Source organism: Polyodon spathula, chromosome 7 (assembly GCF_017654505.1).
Source record: "Polyodon spathula isolate WHYD16114869_AA chromosome 7, ASM1765450v1, whole genome shotgun sequence".
Classification (NCBI taxonomy): Eukaryota; Metazoa; Chordata; class Actinopteri; order Acipenseriformes; family Polyodontidae; genus Polyodon; species Polyodon spathula.
The window spans coordinates 28,045,618-28,067,006 of record NC_054540.1 but is presented as its reverse complement, the minus strand read 5'-3'; the positions used below and the strand labels follow the sequence as shown (position 1 = coordinate 28,067,006).

At 35.3% G+C, this 21,389-nt stretch overlaps 1 protein-coding gene across 2 annotated transcripts; it reads right to left on the bottom strand.

Moving 5' to 3' along the window:
- Positions 1-1,930: 1,930 nt before the first annotated feature.
- Positions 1,931-21,112, bottom strand: LOC121318484 (decorin-like). Of its 2 annotated transcripts, XM_041255206.1 has the most exons (9): positions 20,895-21,112; positions 15,595-15,647; positions 15,215-15,471; positions 9,905-10,017; positions 6,503-6,716; positions 5,561-5,674; positions 4,724-4,817; positions 4,045-4,183; positions 1,931-3,636 (listed from the first exon to the last, which is right to left on the bottom strand). In XM_041255206.1, exons 3-9 carry the CDS (start codon positions 15,432-15,434, stop codon positions 3,436-3,438), a joined length of 1,095 nt encoding a protein of 364 aa, XP_041111140.1. In that variant the 5' UTR covers positions 15,435-15,471; positions 15,595-15,647; positions 20,895-21,112; the 3' UTR covers positions 1,931-3,435. The 2 variants fall into 2 exon arrangements, with proteins under 2 accessions (XP_041111140.1, XP_041111139.1); XM_041255205.1 differs by lacking the exon at positions 15,595-15,647.
- Between the last annotated feature and the right edge of the window lie 277 nt (positions 21,113-21,389).

Sequence of the window (21,389 nt, the reverse complement as noted above, 5' to 3'; positions counted from 1 at the left end):
GTGTAGCCGGTAATGTGATGTTTTAACTCACAGTACAGCATGTGGTATTTGCATCTGCCACAGCTGAGATCAATGGAATTGGTCCTTTATCTTAAAACAGTACCTGACATGGTTTGAGACACAATGTTTACCAACAAGATTTTTCCATTATGTTATCTGCCTTGAGTATAGGACATAAGGAAGTTTATTAATCAGGATCCCAGTTTGAGCGACCTATCAAACTGCAACTTGTTCTTTCCAAACAACTGATTGCTGCAATATTTGGGAAATAGAGTCTACCACTTGATTGTTCAATATCACATGGCAGAAGTGGGCCATATTGGGATTACCTTTCACAGATATACTTGTAAAAGAGAAATAATGGTGATGATATCAGAGTTTAAAATTCACGCGGTCCTATTTAATAAATCTGTTTAAGGTTAGTATCCTGGAAGATGTTAGTAGTAGGGATGTGTCAATACTCATATTTTCTGAGTACTTGCTCATAAAAAATGTGAAGTTGTTAGCATTCATTAAATTGACTAAAACATGTTAATTATTCAATACAGAACAATGTGGTACTGTTGTTCTCCCTTATTTACACAATTATTGAGTATCTATCCATAACAATATATCCTAATTCTATTAAAAGTATTAATTTATAAAAATAAACAACATATATATTTTTAAGTTTTTGAGGGATAAAATAACCACACAACATATGGATGGGGATGCTTATTTCAATTACCCGCTTCATCCCATTAGCTATATTGTTATGTGTATTGTTTATATTTTTCATGTTATGTATTCCAAAGTTACCAATGCTTCCCAAATGTCACACTTTTAAATGCTGTCACTTTGTATTTCTGTGCATGCATCACAATACATGTCTGTCCTCAGAAAATAGCATATTTCATAATAATTACGTACTATCATAATTTGTCAATATTGCCATCTTCTTCAAGAGACCTTGGCCAAAAGTGAAAATTACCACAAAAGTTTCATGCATTTTTTTAACATAGAAAATCTGCAGAAATATAACATGGCTCCATTGACTCGCAATAGAAAAATGTCTCCTGAGCTCTCTATATCCCATAATTCTTTGCATGCAGCACGACCCATCCCCCACCAACCCTGATCTTTGAGCAACATAATACGACCTCTCCCTCACCAACCCCGAACCTTCTCTCGCCATATTTTACAAACCTTTGTCTGAAACAACGCATCTTATGAACCGTCCTTCGCCAACCTTGAGCCACAAACTGATTCCTCGTGCTGTATTTTGACAGACTTTTGTCTGAAATGGTGCCTCATACTAAACCACAATGCAAAAGAGCTAGGCACGTTGAATCCGTGGTTTTAGCATTTTTAACCTCATCTCACAGACAGGGAGGGGTCGATAGAATCTGTAATAGCAGTGTATCACGCAACACCAACTCTTCTCCCCTTTAACCTTGGCAATCAGCTGAAGCTTATCTATGAGATCCGAGTCATGGCACCAATGTACAGGGCAGAGGCTGGGCGCGAGCGGGCAACTCCCTGCACCGCAAGTAAATATCTAAACCAAAATGCAAGAGAGTCAGGCTTGTTTGCATTCATGCTTTTAGAGCTTTTAACTTCATCTGAACAGAATCTGTAATGGCTGTGAATCACCCAACACTGCCCGTTACATATTAAAAGATATTTGTGTCATTGCTGAAGATTTCATAGGGGATAAGAGCGTTTTCTCATGTCCAGTAAAAGACCTAAGTAGTCAGTGTCTTTTACTGGCCATGAGGTTCTGCTTCAATGTTTTATTTTCTTAGTGTGGGAGGACAGGGAGTGGATCTCTTATTGGGAAAAAAAACATGCATAAGCAACCTGTTTTCAAATGACCATAGAAGAAGAATTACGAAAGACCTGCTATTGATTCTTCAACCTTAAACTACTAGTTCATATAACCACATCTGCATGTTAGCAATTGCATTTTAATCTTAGAGAGGGTAAATGGCCACAACCAACACAGAATACATTTCCATTTAACATATTTTTTATACAAAATTGTGCTTTCTATGATATGATTTAAAATGCTATCTTGAAGCAGAAGAACTAATGGCTTCTCATCAGGTGGTGGAACACATCTAAATTACCCAATGTTCTGATTATTAGTCTCCAGGCTTTGAACCCTTTTTTTGGCATTCACCTGGTGATAAATTGCGCCCAGCGCATTTGGCAACAAAAATCTCAAAGCTGTTGTACACGTCTTATTGGCAGAGTATTGTTTTTATAAGCTTATCTGAAGTGAATCAATTCAAGCAACCAGTGCAGAATTTGTAGATTTAGACTGGACATCTTGGGTTCTGCAAGTTACCAAAAACTCTTGCACTAAGACTTTCATGGATTTATAGTGCACCACTTTCAGGGAAAACACATAATATACCTGAAACTGATTTTAAGTGTGAAAGGACCTTCTGCTTAAGGAACCTATCCAAGGGTCAACTGAAAAATGATTCAAAGTATTATCCATGCCTTACCCCATGCGTTACCCCACACCAATTCCTAACAACATTTCGTAGTGACATTATGTTTTTACAATAGTGATAAACCATAGCTGTTAAATATTTTTGACGGAAAACTTATGGCATTTATGTGATATTACATTGGTTTTGGAAAACATGGTCTTGGTAAGGACACATATTAAGTAAGACCAATTAGAGTGCATGTAGTGACAATTATATTATTAACTCATTTTATTTGTATCTGGACTGGACCACCTGGGTGGGAGTTCCCTTTTTCTCAGCGACGAAGTGCTCTGTGTTATCAGCCTGCTGTCTCTGATCTACCTTAATCATATAAAAAGCTGTAATCCATAAACCAACTTGCAGAAAAAAAGCATGCTAATAGTTTCTGTGACAACATTTCTATATATATATATATAGATATATGTATATTGTTTATTCTAAAGCTTTAACATTAGCATTTACCCTGGGTTTGGTCTTAAAAAGGGAAATTACAGGGGCAATTTGGAAAGGTGCTAAAAGTAAAAAAAAATAAAATAAAAAATAAAAATACAACACAAAAGCAAGCCTGGAAAAGAAAACTCAAAATAAAACTCTACTTCTCCTGACATTCCATAGAAAAAGAAAAAAACAAACATTAGTACATTACATGTTAGAATCTCAATGGTACACTTCTTGTATACTTGCACTACACATGTAATAACACACTAGTATAAGTGTGCAGCTTTTTGTTAAGGGTACTTTTTGCCACTGATTAAATGTGGCATGCATTTTATGAATGGCTAGAACCTTTTGCAAACTGACTTATTTTTCTTATTTTAAAAACCAATCAATTTGTATTGAAATATGCCAGATTCCAGCAATTTGTAAAATTGAAATTGTGTACAATGCAAATGGTAATTCTTTCTTGGGGTTTGGAGTTTGTGGTTTGGGATGAGATGAAAATTGCATTTAGGGTTTATTTTTTCCTGTAGTTTCCAAGCTGAATGGCAGAGCGATCGAAGACACAACGGAAGGTGATAGGCTGGACCTCCCAGTATGGAACAGGGTTGCTGAAAAGGCTGATACCAGAGTACATGGCCTTCTTTGTGTTGTAGCTTGGAGGACAGAAGTCTTCCGTCCCAACTGCAGCAATTTTGTTGTTGTGGAGGTAGATGACCTGTGGGAATGGAAGAAGAAAAGAGAGAGACTGAATTTTACATTTTGAAAATGAAACAACAGGGGCTGGTGCCGCTCCCTCTGGTGGTGGCTCCTCCAGGCCTACTATCGAAGAGGTTGATTAAAGAAACTTAGTCTCAAGAGTTGTTATCACAAGTATGTGGTGGGGCATTGCCCAATGCCTCCAACTAAGTCACCAACACCTCTTCTTGCAGAGCTTGCAGGTACTGACCAGGCCCAGTGAAGCTTAGCTTCTTAGATTTTACAAGATGAGAAACCAAGTGGGTACAGCTGTAGGCCAGAATTCATTCATTATGATGTTGAATAATAATAATAATAATAGTAATAATAATAATAATAATAATAATAATAATAATAATAATAATAATAATAGTAGTAGGATTCTTGCCTGGATGTACTTGTGCTCGGGCAGGCCAGGTGGCACGTTGACGAGAGCATTGTTATCCAGGTGCAGCTCTCTCAAGTGAGGCACATGAACAAGGGTTGCATTTTCCACTGAGCTGATTTGGTTGAAGCTCAGACCAAGCCTGGTGAATAGGATATAGTCACAGTAAACTTACAAATAAAGCACGGTGGACTTCCAAACTACAGTTACACTGAGAAATTGAAACTTTGTTATTTGTAACTTCATCCAAAAATATGGAACTACCAATTTGTGTAGTACAACATATGATTGTCAAAAGTTAACAGTTAAACAGATCAAAATATAGAAGAGGCCTCTGTTTGTAAAGACCCACTTATGGTTTACAATAAATATAATTGAGTAATTTGGGCTAAGTGTACTCTTAGAGATTAAGCTTTAGTCATTCTCACCAATATTCTTCTTCAGTTCTGAATTCAAATGTTATCGAGTTCAAGTACTGGTCACATATACCCCACACCCCTAATAACTGTACATTTCAAAGTTGGCATCAAAGACAACAACATTTGTCAGTTCCTTCATCCAGTCTGAACCTGCCTCCCAACTCAGCACAACCTGCTTTTACCAACTTAAAACCAGGGCTGGTCATTGGTTGAATTTTTGACATGGGTACACTTAATAACAGAAGTATAATACACATTATTACTTGTTGAGATTGTTGAGACCCTTGAGACTGGCAGCTTCTACTTTGGTAATTTTGTTGCCATCAAGATGGAGCTCGGACAATGAGCTGGGGAGACCTATGAGAGGTGATAACAGAGGTTATTCTTCAGCATGGAGCTGATTTTTAAAAAAAAGGTTACTTCCACACAGAATTTCAACTATATTTTCTGAAAATAGAATTAATCAGACCTTGCACTATACACGTGATAACACACTAGTATAAGAGTGCAACTTTTTGTTAAGGGTACTCTTTGCCACTGTTTAAATGTGGCATGCATTTTATGAATGATTAGACCCTTTTGCGAACTGACTTTTTTTATTTTAAAAACTAATCAATTTGTATTAAAATATGTCAGATTCCAGCAATTTGTAAAATTGAAATTGCCTATGATACAAATAGTAATTCTTTCTTTGGGTGTGGGTTTTAGGGTTTGGGATGAGATGGAAATTGCATTTAGGGCTTATTTTTTTCTGTAGTTTCCAAGCTGAATGGCAGAACGATTAAAGACAAGGTGGAAGATTGATAGGCTGGACCTCCCAGTATGGAACAGGGTTGCTGAAAAGTTTATTCTTCAGCATGGAGCTGAATTTGTAAAAAGGATTGTTTTCCACAAAGAATATCAACTTTATTAATATATGTATATTATTGGGCTCTGGACACACTCTTCAAATTTTTCTGTAAAATGAACGTGGAGCTAGACAGATAACATAATAGACAAGTTTGTGGTAAGAACATACATGCTTGCCAGATTGAATTATGTAATATAAAAAAAAAATGTTTTATTTTAGAGCTTGGTTCAATTTACAATTGAGTATACACCTTTAGGAATGGATGTGATGTTGGTGTCTGAAATCCGGATGTAGGACAGCTTCTTCAGATCTTGGAAGGCTCCATTTTCAATTCCTTCACTCTTAAGTGGGTTTGTTCCCAGCTCTGTGGACAACAAAAACAAAACACATTTTAACTATGCTCACAATCAAACCCTCCTCTTTAAATTAAAAGGGAAATATAACAAGTCTTATATGTGACGTAATGTTGAATCTTTTTAAATAATAATAATAAATAACCTGCACCCAACTGTGCATAATAAGGCTATCATTCTATCAAGGGTTTCTGGTGATATAAATCATGAGTGAGCTAACTCGATTGATTTACCAATGCCACAAGAAACCAGATATACAATTACAAACTTATGTGTACAGTTTTAATGTATATTATTGTAACTTTTCATGTGGTTCAGGGGGCAGTAGCTAGGGCTCCGCCCTTATGTCCCCCATAAATATCGATTAGTCTCCCTATTCAAACCCTGTGTTACTCCCTTATTCTCTGTCTTGTTTCCCTCTATCCTCCCTTCCTCCTCCATACACTGCGCCACCTCTGCAACGGTCTTCCTCTGGAGGCAAGTGAATCTCACTTCCCGGTCTTAGAGGCCCAGCCGCGGAAGATTCTTCACAACCCAGAGAAAACACTGGCCAAATCTATCCTAATTCTCTTTTGTTTTACTCCAACTCTAGATTCCTCTTAAAGGAAGTAATGGTTCCTTCCCAGCCAGGCGGATTGATTCGGTCTCACCTCTGCGAGGGTCCCATTTTTAGCATTTAACACAATGACACTTAATCATCTATCTTATGACCCATGAAGAAAGTCCTGAAATCTTGCCGATCATTTGGTGCCGAATGTCAGTAAATATTTACGGCGAACATTTTTCAAAGAGACCCACTAAGTAATAAAAATGATATAGGAAGAAAAAAATGTGTTTACCCATCACAATGACTTGAGTCATCCCTTCGAATGAGGATTTCTTGATTTTGGCAATTTCATTCTCATGAATGCGCAGCTCCTGCAGGTTCTTGGGCATGTTGACTGGCATCTCCTTCAGTAAGTTCTTAGACAGGTAGAGTCTCTGCAGTTTCCCCATGGGGGTGAAGGCTTTGGGATGTATGATCGTGATTTTGTTGTTGACAAGGATCAGAGCCTGTTAAAGGTAACATTTCTTGTTATGGATTGAGGTCATTTTTGCTTGTTTTTTTCCTATAATTTAACCAAATGTAGAAACCAAATCAAGAAACTAAAAAGAAATATACCAATACCAACAATTGTAAATAAGTCTGATTGGTTGTTTATTCATGACTGTGCCTACTGTTCTGCTGTATTGTACATGAAATTAACACACACAGGTTTATGTAAAATAAAATAAATGCAGCACCACATTATAACCTTTTATCAATTTCAAAAGTATAAATCTGTTTTCTGTTTTGCATTTCAACTTAACTGTTCAAAAATGTGATTTCCTTTTTTGGTTTCAAAGATTTATTATTGAGGATTGGCTCAATATAACTTACCAAGCATTGAAAATCATGTCTCAAGTGTACAATATTGATAATAATGCTTTATCTGTAACAATTTAAAATAATGGACACAGATTTGTATGAATTACAGTGTTATGGCTGTTGCTCTTATTGTGCTGCACGTGAATTCATTATAAATCTATGGAAATTTTTTAGATATTGTGTGAAATTCTATTATAGGTATGAATTTGTGTGTATTACTATGAAAGGGTTAACAGAGGGGCCCAGATGGTATAAAATACAAACTTAGATGCAGACGAGGCAAAACTAGGCTGCCAGCAAAAAATCTTCTAGCGTAATCACTGGATGAAGCCAGAGTTCCCGTTCTAACACAATGGGTGTTTGGCAGACCCTTTCCTACACATGGTAAACCTGAAAGCTTGGAGAGCATGGCAGGTACTGTAAAATGCAAATGCAACTAAATGCACACTGTGGTCTAGTCGATTTAATTGAAACAGCGGCAAATCTAAATACCGTCCCAATCTAGTCCATTAAAATAGGTTAAAATCTCTTACAGTGTACAAGGGCTTTAGAAAAAAAATCCATTATGGTCTAGCTGTTAATCTTTTTGTTTTCCTGATTTTGTCTGGTTCATTTTGAGACGGATTTCTGCTACAACACCACAGATTCACTTCCTGTGTTAGAAGTAGGACTCCAAACAGGGTTCTAGGAGATCATTGGATTCTCTTGAGTCAAAATTAAAACAAAGACTGGAAAACCTGAGCATAAATAAAGATCCTCTTAATGAGACCTACACACAGAAAATGTATTCTAATGCCTAAATAGATATCGGGTACACGACAATTCACCCGACAACAATTTGTCCCCGCGTCCGTTTGTCCCCACAACAATTTGTCCCCATGAGAATTTGTCCCTATTATTAGATGTACATATTTTAAGAGTCATAATATACAAAAAATGTGTGTGTGTACTTTTAAAATGTTAACTGTGTAACTGTAACCACATAGAAATTGTAGATCATTCACTTCAACAAGCTAGTGTTGTTGATGAGTTTTTAGTGAGAGCAATGTGAGGGGCGGGGGGGTTTTATGAATGCTACACTTCCATTAATAAACTGTGAGAGCAACTCATGCCATGTTTTTCTTAGTTTTCTTGTTAACCAGAGTGAGATGCAAAAGCCACAGTAGTACATGTAAATACCAAAAATGCAGTATTTACTAAAGTTTAAGTTATATAATTTCCAATCAATACTTTTTAGAAATGCTGATAGCTACTTGTGATTTAATCTACTGATATTTAGTGAACAAAACATTGAAATAGTTGTGTAAATGCACGTCTTAAAAGAGTGTTTCTAAATATGTTTTTTATTGGTTTGTTACTATACACATTAAGAAAACCAGAGCACTTTAAAAACTGGCACTTCATTCAGAACGTTTCAAAGTGAATGGTGCAGTTTTCAGTCTAGTCAGAAACAGTCTGTGCCATTCTTATTTTGATGATCTAATAAATAAATCCACTCTGGTTAACTTCACAAAACTATTAAAAATAAATAAATAAATAAAAACATGTGAGGAGTTGTTCTCGCAGATTGTCAATAACTGAAGTCTAAAGCCCCCCCACCCCACTGCCCCAGATGAACCACTAAAAACAGTCTCATCAACAGTACTAGCTTGTTGAAGTGAATAAACAATTTCTATGTGGTTACACAGTTAACATCTTAAAAGTACACACACATTTTTTTGTATATTATGACTCTTAAAACATGTACATCTAGTAATAGGGATGAATTGTCACGGGGACGAACTGACCTTGGGACGGATTGTCGGGGGGGACATATTGTCATGGGGACGCATTGTCATGAGGATGAATTGTCATGGACCCATGGATATCACCTGCTTTAAAGTATTGTGTTAAGTAACCTACAAAGTACAACAAACATTTGTAACATCCTACTCATGAACTGAAGGTACCTTAACTTCTAAAGCATAAAGTCACCCAACTAGCTTTTGCATTAAAGGTTGTATTTAATTGGCACCCTGTTTTCTCGAAGATAAGACAATGACCAGCCGGTTCAGCTGTAGATTTAATACTCCATGCTTATATTGATCATATATAAATCCTGTCTGTGCCTAACCTATGTATCGAACCAATCTTTACTAAATTACCCCAGTAACAAGCTCAAACAGTGCATTTGTTGTTCTAGAGATAGGGTCAGGCCAAGACCTGAGGTTACAGTGCAACCATAAATAACCTCAGCCATAAATAAAATGGTTTATTTTTCTAGGTGCACCATTCAGATGTTCTTGGTGTTGCACACATGCAAAGATGGCCAGATGTGGGTCCATCTTTCACCACTCTGTATTTTCAAATTGAAATTTCATGTTTGATTTTGCAAATTTTACAGTGTAAAGAGGTAATGTAAAATAGCATATTACTACATTTAAAAACACTTAAAATAACACACATCCTGTGACCAAAAGGATACATTGTATGAAGCACACTATTTACATTGCTTTATTCAAAAGTCGAGCAGAATTTTTCCACGTCAGTTGTTTGTGTGAAAGTGCTTAACAAGTACATTATGCTCTATAAATACCAAGTTTGTTGCTAGTGGTACATAGAGACAAAAGACAAACAGGACTCCAAGAACTTCTTATTTTTCAAGCCATGGGGTTAGTTATTGATATTTCACAATTTTTTTTTTGGGGGGGGGGGGAATATTCCATGTCAGTGGCATTAGATTCCAAGAAGATTACAGGAAATATGGTAAATTAAATCAGCATTTTTTTCCTTAATTTCTTGTACACTGACTTAGCCAAATAGAATTTGACCAAAAAAATTGAATTAATCTTACATGTAAAATATGTAGGTTCTTGAAGTCAAACTCTCTGATTTCAGTGATTTTGTTGTTCTGCAAGTCCAGAAGAGATGCATCTGAGGGGATATCAGCAGGCACATTCTTCAGACCTGAAGTAGAAAAGAAAAACTGTTCGTAAATGCGGTTCAGAGCAGATGTGACTCTTGTGTACACTTATTATTTTTTATACAGTAATGTCTGTGGAATTCAACAAGCTGGGATTTTAAGTTGCGTAAGAAAGAGAGTTGTTATTTTAGAAATTATCAGTTGTTTACTGCTAGCATGTTACCGATTATATACATTTAATTCTGTGTGGCATTGCATAGTTTAGTTTATTTTATTATAGCAGACAGTTTATTCAAAGTGTGTGCTGCATAGAACATCTGTTTTTATTTTTGATTTTTTTATCGAACTGTATATTAAAATAATTCTTGCTTTTCTTTATGTCTGTGAATTATAAAACAGGGTGGTTCAGTTTGCAAAACTTTAAATATCCAAAATTAGTTGACTAGGCTTACCTACAGGAGGAAACAATTATGTTTTTAGGTTAACTAGAACTGTATGCTTGTGTCTTTTTTCAGTTTGAATTTCTCAATTCTCAGTGACCTCAGGACTTGACTTGTTTGTTCCAATAAAATGTTTTATTACTTTGCTATCAGACAACTAAATTACAGGAAACTCTTAATTTTTGTCTTTCAGCTGTTACTATTCTCCCAATAATGCAGTGCTCCTAATACAGTCAAGGGGATATCTGGGGGATACATATTAATGCATGGCTCTGAGTGAATGCAGTAATGCAGAAAGAAGACATGGCAATGGAATGAATGAACAGTTTATTGATTTGATAGATAAACATTGCTATGAATGATAGTTGCAAGTATATGAATTAGATGAGTGTCTAATGTCAGCGGGCAGGAAAAGTGGTAATTGGGGCCACCTCCCCCCTAGACAAGGCACGCTGCAAGGTGAAGGCAGGGGAGGAGGACCAAACGAACGACAAATGATAAGGAACGTAGATGAAGTTGGTATTTATATGGTTTGATGATTACTTATTTGATTAGGAGTGTTTACTCCTTTCAGAAATACAACTAGGTTTCCAAAGTGAACTAAAACAGAAAATATTCTGTCACCTCTTTTTCATTACAATGTCATTTATAATATTTTAGTTAAACTGAATGTGTGTATTTGCGTGAGACTGAAAGCAGACCGAAGAGCTTCCACTGGACCCTACCTGCATATGGCTCATTTAACAACTAAGACCACATACTTAGCCATGTGCTATAATGCTTTAAATCTAGCTGAGTTTCTTGACAAAGAAAATGACAAAGGCAAAAGGTAGAAAATCCGGAAAGGAGTTATATTCTTAAAAATACCAGGTATATCATTAAATTAATCATTTAATATGACATGTACTATTCACCATTAGAAGTGTTATTAGTTTTAATTATTATAGAGAAAAATAGACATTATCCCTATATCAGACCCCAGCAGTTAGTGCTGTGATATATTTAATTCATTGGGTGGGGAGTTACACATGTATAATGTAATGATAATTAGTCTAGACATTTATTACATGAGCAGATGTAACAAAAGACTATCTTGGTATAAATGGGTTCCATTTTGCATATATTTTATTCTACTTCCTAGTTTCATATGTGTATTGTTACGAAATATGTTTCAGTTGTGCATTCTTTGGGCCTCATTTAAGAAAGGGCACTCAATTTGGAGTTAGCGTGCATGTAAAGCAGTGAGCCATTACTAACGGAGAACTAATTAATTTACATGCATAGTATTTGGCTAATTTACATACCATTCAGTGCACGCTACATGTATTGTAAGCGATAATTTTATATGCACAATAATATCAGAGACTTACTCTTGACCACCGTGATATCAAAAGCCAGGTATGATATATTTATTTTACTTTGTGTATAATTTAAAATCAGTAGCAAAAACTTAATTGGAGATGTCACGGAAGTCAAAGGTGGAGGCAGAACACAGAACATTCCAAAATCATAAGCCAGATGATTATTTTTTCACTGAATAATTTTCACAACAAGGCAACATGTCTGATTGACAGTGGAATGGTTGCAGTTATGAAAGGTTATGCCATACAATATCACTATGATACACTGCACAAAGCAACATATTTTGAGTTTACTGGAAATTTAAAGAAACTATGGAGGCCCTATGAAAGACAAGGACATTTTTAAATTCAAGAAGCTATAGAAAATGCAGAATTACCTTGGAAGAAACTAACTGGTGGGATTACAACAGAGGGTGTACCATATATGACTGAGCAAAAGTGTGGGTTGGCTAGCAGAGTGCTGGAAAAAAATTAAAGAAAGAAATGCAGAAGTACTCATTTTCTTACACTGGATTCTGCATTATGTGGAAAAATTGCAGAATCGGAACACGTAATGAGCTTTGTTATCAAGTGTGCGAGAAAAGAAGTCAAGTGTCCTGACAGAAGTAATAAAAAGGTACATTTCAAAGTAGTACTGCTATTTCCATTTTCACAGCTTGTCAGTATCTTTTTTCAGTGCTGTTAATTGTTAAATATTGAGACTTAGGGTTATATACTCAGACATCTTTTTTTACTGTGAGATTTCCATTGAAAGTAAAATACTATTTCCTCCATTATATTACATTTGTAATATGGAGGTTTTTTGTCAGTGTTCTAGGAAAGCTGTTTCTATTTAATATGTTTTGTGTAAAATGGTATATTTGAGTATATTAACCTATATACAATTTATATAGACATATTCACGTACCTTACAATATTTAAGTGTTAACTTAAATGACTCTTGCTGCCAGATGTTTCTGTTCAAACAAATTTTCATAACCAAGTAATTCAGCAAAATGTATTTATTTCGCATTAGTGAATCAGTGAATCAAACGAACCAATCTGTTGAATTGATTCACTAAGCTGAATGAATCAAATGAATCGAGTCAGTAAAAAGAATTGAACTGCACATCACTAGTTTTCAGGCCAGGAAAATAGGTTTAAATAGCACGCTTATCAGTGGTTAAAGCCCGGTGTCCAAACAAACTAATTATCGCTCACTTTAAAGTGCACAATACAATTAGTAAATACAGTGTGAATGAAGCTCATCTCATTATTCAGAGCAGGGTGCCTCCTTTAAATATATAATCATGCATTATCATACAAATCACATATTCATTCTGATTACCATAGTATGGCACAATAAAATGAGTGTGCACCATAATATGCCCACTATTTTCATGATAATTAATAAAATTGCAATAGTAAATACGGAAATCATTAACATATACAGCAATTGCAATTATCGTGCACCATAAATTTTAGCGCCCTTTCGTAAATGAGGCCCTTTATATATTAACAGGTGCTGAGATCTGTTGAACCACAAGCTACTGTGTTTACAGAGTGAATGTGGGATTTGAGTGCCTTTGATCATATTTAAAGGGTGCTTGGCACATAAGGGCTATCAGGAATTGAAGCTTCTTGGTGATGTATTTGAGAGGCAGGAATAAGTCTTGATGTTACACTCTACAATGCGCTATATAGTCAAACTTTGCAATTCAATGTTTTGTATTATCTGTCTGTTTCCCCAAATTATTTATTTTCTGTTTTAGAATTTATTTAATTAAAATTACACCCTATAGGCAATTCATACCCTTTAAATAAAAACATGCTGGTTATATAAAAGTATGTTTTCTGTAGTTAGTGGATCTAATAGCTGTGATATGTTTGATCTATTAGGTCATTTTTACAAGTTTGATGGCTGGGCCTCCACTTACACCATTTTCATTAGAAACTTTTATGAAGAAAAAAATGGTATTGCCTCTTCCACATAAAATATGAACATCATCCAAGAGGTCTGGAGAACATATCTGTTCTAAAACGCTTGAATGCCAAGACTGCCTAAGAAGATGTGAATTCAGAGCTCTCCCTGGGACCATTTCCTCTGACCCTGAAGCATGACTCATATGAGGTAATGGAATGGCTTCCTCTAATATCAGTCTGTCTGCCCTGCTTTTTTGCCAAGATATATATTTGTTATTCAATTCTGAGTTCCATTTCAGTGTTTTGAGAGTTCTAAAGCAACTGAGATTGAAGCAACTGAAGCATTCTGTTTCTACAAACCAGGTACAGGATCAAAAGCTATGTTACCAACACTGATACTTGACAAAATAATGCTCTCTACCCATTGTAGCAGTAAAGCTTAGTAGTGCTAAAGCAGCTGAGATCCAATAAATCCCTATTTTTTTCACTGCCTTTCTGAGGTATGTTTTCCCAGCACTAAATTTCATACAAATGGTATTCTCTGTTAATGTTATATTATATTATATTATATTATATATATATATTATATTATATTATTTATATTATATCACGACTGTATTCAAAGAGCAAGAAAACAGCTTGAATGAAGCCAATCAAATTAAAATCATTAATTACGGTGATGATGCTGCGGTGTCTCTCATAAGCAAAATCTGTGTGATGTAACATTGCAAAGGTGTGGAGAATATGTATTTATTTATTTATTTATTTATTTTTAGAAAATTGGGAGAACCATTATAGACAATAATGAAAGTAAAAACATTTATATCGCTACACTTCACTGGACTATAAGTAAGACCTCCTAAAACAAATTCAAAAAGATACATTCGACCTTTATATATTTACAAATTAGATCCTTACATATTCATAAATAGATTGATGTTTAACAAAAATGACCATCTTATGTGCACATGAAATACCTCCAATAAGAAAATCAATGGTTGTCATAAAAATGTGCATACAATATTTTCATACAGACAAACCGATCAAAACGCTAAACATTAGAAAGGAGAGAAGAAAAACACAAATCTGGAACCAGTGACATGCATCTGATTGGCATGAGCTGTAAGATCTGAAATGGGCAGTTTAAAAACAAACACATGTAAATCCAAACATTTGTTTAATTTTAAAACATGAAATCTGGTACAACACCAAGTTAAAGTTCCCAGTGTGTTTGCCTTACTTTCAGGAAGTATGTACCATGTACTAGTTCATTTAATCACAGAAGTGTATTTGGGGTCAAACATGCTGCAGTCAGTCAATAGTGGAAAAGGAGAAAAGAAAGCGTTGAAGCTGTGAGGATAATTTCACTCTGCAGCTGAAATGACCAAGAAAGAATAAAACAACTTGCAAGTAAAGCTTGGAAACAGGCTTCTTTGTCAAATTATAAAAACCTGTGTTGGAATTATTCAGTTAGTTACAACCACTTAAAGTGTTTTTAAACACAAGGTGAAGGGGAAGGTTAGCCATAAAAGTCCTACCTAAATCTGAGCACTGGATCACTCGGAGATGGCACTGGCATCCAAAGGGACAGACCGGCCCTTGAGGCACATCTGGTTGCTCAATTGGTGGCTTTGGCCCATCGATTTCTGGTTTTCCAGACCCCTCATCTTCCAACATGAAATCCAGGAAGCCTGTTTGGCGAAAGGGTTTTGCCCAGGCAACTGTGGCTAACAGCAGGAGAAGGATGGTCGATTTCATGATTCAGATCTCACAGACAACACAGAGCTGAGAAGACCTAAAAGTAAAGGACAATGTTACAGAGTGCAAGAGAAGGTTGGTTCACCACAAGGAGAAAAGCCCTCTGTTGGGTCTGATTTTGACAGATATTTTTATAAGTATATTTGTTGAGCTACTCAACTGATGTAAAATGAGGCAGAGAGGCATAACAATGTCCATGGTGGTACAGTCATCCTGCAGAAACAAGCACAAAAACAGAGGATATTCCACAGGACAGAAAATGCACAGAATTTTCTTAATGCTTTTCCTGACAATGTGAAATATGAAATAAGATCAGTGTGCATCCCTTTTAAAAGAGGTGTTGTGCTGTGTATTGTGACAAGGAACACATATTTTTAGAGGGATTTACGTGGAGAATGAATCTGAAGAATAAATAAGCTAGCCAAAAATGTTGATCTGATCTGATAATAGAGCTATGACCCAATTTAAGTTATGAGAAAATACATTTTCTCTTCCCATCCACACCATTTTATACAAGCAAACTGGTATCATTCATAACTAAAGACAAACCAATGAGAATATCTAATGGGAATTTCAACAGGAACACAGTCCTCTTGTACTGTCTGTGTGTCTTCATGAATAGTTTTTCTCCGTTTTAAAAGCCTCCTAGCTGACTATGGGGAAGGCCCTAGCTGCATGACTGTCACTTACATAACTGTTTGTGTTGCCTAAATACCCCCAGATTCAACATGTTTAACAGTTTGTTTTGGTGCACATTCAAAATAATTATATAAGGGATATACAGCTTGATATACAACCTCTTATGAATTATTTGATATAATATACAATGTAAAATGCTAGTCCCCATCAGTGAGCTAAATGGTCTCTACCAAGTAGAGAGCTTGCAGACTGGGTGGGCCCTGTCCTTTGAAGGCACTGCATTTGCTTTTATAGAAATAATACTGGAGCGCTTATTGTGCTTTTCTAAACTGTTTGGCAGGAGACAAATGCACATGTTTCCCTGCTGAACAACCAGACTCTGTGTCTTCTGTCTGGTTTGTTTGTGGTGAAATTTTCTTCTAAGCTATACGGATTTGAGATCAAATGAATAACCAAGAAAACACCATTAACCAACATGTAAAACTGTAGGTACAAGCAAATCATCAGTAACAAAATCAGGGAGAGATATATTTGACAGTGTAACATTTTTTATAGACTGAAATCACCATTTTTCTTCCATGCCCAAATGCCAGATGACTGAACAAGAGTGTCATGACTCTAGCCTGAATTGCAGTTCAGTAAATTGAAAATGAAATGAAAATACTATACAAATACTGCAGTTTCTGGCTGAAAAAAATCAGAATGCATCTATAAACAGAAATTGGCACAGGAAATATTTTAACTTTACAAGTTTGTGGTACTCTACACATTTCCTATGATATATGTATGCTGGGATATGAAAATGTGAGAACAATTGAACTGTCTATTCCAAAACAACAACAAAAAATGAATGGCAGTGGATTGCATTTCTGTGCAGCAGATTATTTAGAAGTAACCAATTTATTAACATTAACTGGAGCTTTTAAATGAAGCCAAAATCTGTATCCACTTTGAACAACCACCTAGAATCTGACCTAAAAAAATAGCTTCAAAATACACTTACTTACATTTTAGTTTTTATTGTCCCTTTATCTATTTTATGATATTTACCATTGTTTTGAGTAGTTATTAATGCAATTACTCAAATATTACTTGTTTGGACATATATAACATAGGTTAGAACAGCCAAAGTGTCTTTACAAAACTAAACGATTAGTGTTAATTGGGGTCTGTGTAAGCCATGAGTGTTAAAGTTCTGCAACCTAGTAAAACCTAGTCTTATCAATGTTGGTCTGCATCTTTAAGAGTTTCTGCCAGTTTAAAACTGTAAAATTATATGCAAAACCATATACAGCAATGGCATTCATTTTAACATTACAATGTGTGGTGTTAGCAAATAAGCCCTTCCTGCTTGAAAGAAATGATGCACCAGCAGCTATATAATCTATAAGTGCAACCCAACAAGTAGAATGCAGATAAGTTCAGTCACCATTAAGTAATAAAAATTAATAAGTAATAAGCATTACTTCTTATTTTGAGTGCGGTAATAATAATATTTAGTCAATGCAATCAGTGAATTATGCATTCATTTGAAACATCAATGTATGCACATATGTACACCTGTATGCTGCTTAAACCTTCTTTCTGTGCCTGAAGTGAATCCCAGTGAATTTAATACCCAACAGGTAATGACATGTCTAAAATAAAACTGATGAAATGTTATTGTGTGTTTTACTCACTGCAAGTCACACAGCTGTTTGGCAACAGAAATGTTTAAAAAGATGTATTTTATTAGATCGCTTGGATGTTTGAGTGACATGTTGGCATTGCATCATAGATAGGTGATGTGGTCTCTCTACATACCAATGCTCTTTAGAAAATGAATTTGAAATCCTGAAGATAAATGAATTACATGCCAATTTTAAACAAATATGGTTTTAGTCAGTATTTAAACTCCCTAAGATATGTACTTCTTGAAGTAAACTGTGGGTTTCATGGTAAGCAGCAGTAGTTGGTGGTTGGAACACATTTACTGTGTCCTTGTTGGTTTCCCTAGCTCTAAAGCTGGTTCATAAATCCATGTTTGGGATTAGTATAATCCTAGTGTGTGGAATTTCACTGGTTGCACTTACCACCAAGGCAGGCAGTTTCAGCTTTGTAACATTTTCCCCCAAAATTGTGGTTTGTTTTTTTTTATTTTATTTTAATTGAATACTTTCTACCATGTTCCCTGAATATAGGAAAACTATCAAATTCAACCTGGATAATTTTATTTTGCTATCTCTCTGTTCTAACCTATTATTTACTCACCTATTACATCTCTAGTTTCTAAAAACATATAATATACCCTGGGTCAAGTAGCTTTCCTCATATCATTAAATATTTTAAATGTCTAAACTAATGACACCATATCTTGGAACATAGAAACAGATGGTATTGAATACTTTTAATATCTTAGTCTTGGTGGCTTCAACAAATGTCATAATATCCTGAGAATCCCTCAAAGAAACTATTCAATTAACCTTAACCCACATTAACCTGTTTTACAATTGTTATATTAGTTAATAGTTAGAATACATCGATTGAGATATTAATTAGGTTGCTATGATCTCATCTTTAAGGATGCTCAGCCCATTTTGTCAAGTCCACAGTTGTGTTGTTCTTTGCTGAAATATATAATTAATTATTGCCATAAGGCTAATATATTCCCAAATTGCAAGTCACTTAAGAACCTTATATGTTCTGCAAAATGTTTATTCCCTGTTGTTTTTGCAACAAATAATTTGTACTAGTTGCATGCATCATTATAATTCTTGCCTGAATAAGCCATTCTTTACAATGTAGCTATTTGTTCTTACTTGAATGATGCATCATCCACAGAGTAGATGATCGGTCAAGGTTGGGGTTCTGTAATTCTCTAATCCAAAAACGCATATACAGCACCTATTTAAAAACAGCTATCGAGTTAAGCTGTGAAAGGCATTTCAATTATATAGTATATATGGACACAAAAAACAAATAAATTAATATATGACTAAGCACCCCCAATAAATTGTGAAGCGGCTATGTGATTAATTTATAAAAATGGTCCTCTTATCAACAGAGGTAGGATCTGTGTGGTTGCTACTTTGCATTTTCAAATCTTGTAACAATATAAAAATAATGGAAAAGTCCTGCTGTCCATCCCCTATTTCACTGACAAAACTATATATAACAGTATTTCTGACATTGAGGATTCATTGCCTACTATTACTTTCAGGCTTGATTATTTATATAAGTGTAAAAATAATAACTGTTTTACACTGTTTCCGCACATACAGGTAACTGCATTAATAGAATTACTAATTCAAAGGTTCAAGGGCATTTACCATAGTGCTCTGTTGTTATCTGAATATTAGATAATGCCAAAAGGGGCCTGTCTTATCCTCTTCCATATTATTACCTTAATTGCTGCAGAATGACGAAAAATTACCTAGAAATATGAAATCACGGTTTCAGATGACAGAACATCAATTATGATGAGAACAACTTATCAATGGATGACTGGCAGTCAATACAACCCCCAGAACCATACACAGGCTGTCAACTGAACTCAACACAAAGTTATGCCTAAAGGTAAACAAAAAACAGTGACCGTAAAATCAAGCATAAACAGAAGGTATTACTTCACATTGTCTTTCCGCAGACAATGCAGGTATTTTTACAGTCAAACTTCTCTCATAAATCTTTCCTGTATTTCTCTGCCCTTCAGACACAGTCCATTTAACTTGCTGACTGTATAATAAGTAGAATTCTATGACAAAATCTTTGTGCAGCTTTTCCACAGCATAATCACTTTCCAAATGCTGTCAACTCTCACTCATTTTAGGGTGAGGCTCACAATTTGTGTAAACATTTCTTGCTTTGACCTTACTCAAAATTATTATTGTATTCTAGAATATATAGATCATTTTCTATTACACTTTATTTAAGAAACCATCATATTGAGCGCTTACAATTGGCATTTTTCCAGTAATTTTTCAAAGGAGCCCCTCCCATTATTTTTAGTATCCTCAAGCATAACCGTTAACACACATGACTAATAAGTAAAATGCATTTTCTTTTTTTTTTAATCTTTCATGAACAAAGTAATAACTAGCCACAGCTATGCTTAATTTATAAGTTTACAAACTCCCTCTATAATAGATCCCTATTTTTCTTCTTAAAGTAAAACAATGCTCAAAATGTTGATTACATAACAGTATGTCCGCCTGTCTTTCTGTTTTTCCTGTCTGCTTAGACATGCATGTGGATAGTCACAAGTGCTTTGATAACAAAAAAAAAGAAAAAAAACCTCCGATATACCTACTTTACACAACAGTAGCAAACAATATTATCTTAATCAGTTAGCATGTAACTAAGTGTTCAGACTTTTTATTTGTCAGATACAGAACTGGTACCTTAACTAATAACTTTGCAAAGTGAATGGCTACCAATTTTGACATGTTGTGCAGCGATTACATTAAGCTTTTTAAAAATCTCTGTAAGAACTGATATTAGCCCTTTTGCCTGCATGTTCACCAAAACAATAATAGTAATAATAATAATAATAATAATAATAATAATAATAATAATAATAATAATAATAATAATTTATAACCCCTGGTAAAAATCTATAGAAACACAATCCATCCATTTAACAAATAAAACATTTTAAAAAGTGGCATGCACTGACTTTATTGAAAAAGCCACCAATGTAGGAACCCTATTATTTAAGCTAGCACTAAGCCATTATATTGTAGTTTGCAAAAAACAGATTCTCCTTGCCCTGCTTGCAAAAAAGCTGCATGCATAGTGAGTGCTGCTCCACTCTAATATTACTTTGATAACAAGAAGCCATACCTGTGTCTTTTTCCCAAATCCAGGAGGGGGAGGGTTTTGTAGTGCAGCTCTGAATTGCACTAAAAAAGTGTTCAGCCAAAGCAAAGCAGGTGTGTGGAGCTAAAGGAGGAGGTGGGGCAGAGAAAGGGTGGGTCCCGTTAGTCCTTTTTCAATGGATGTCAATTGGTAGAGAACTCCCCCTGTACTCCCTTTCTAAAGCACAGTTTGAACCACAAGAAAAAAAGAAGGCAAGCCTCAGTCAAGGAACACAACACAAGCTGACACCCACACTACATCATATGGTAATGATACGTTCTCTGTCTCTAAGCCAAGAACACTTTATCAGCCCCCCCCCCCCCCCCCCCCATTTGAGGAGTTTGATTCTTTTACAGATCCCAGACTGCTGTGCTTGTGAACGTAGACCTGCCAGATGGGATTTAGCAAAGACTTTAGCTTTGTTTTGTTTCTCTTTGTTTATTTGGGCAAAATTACAGAGTCTGAATAGCCACCTCTTCT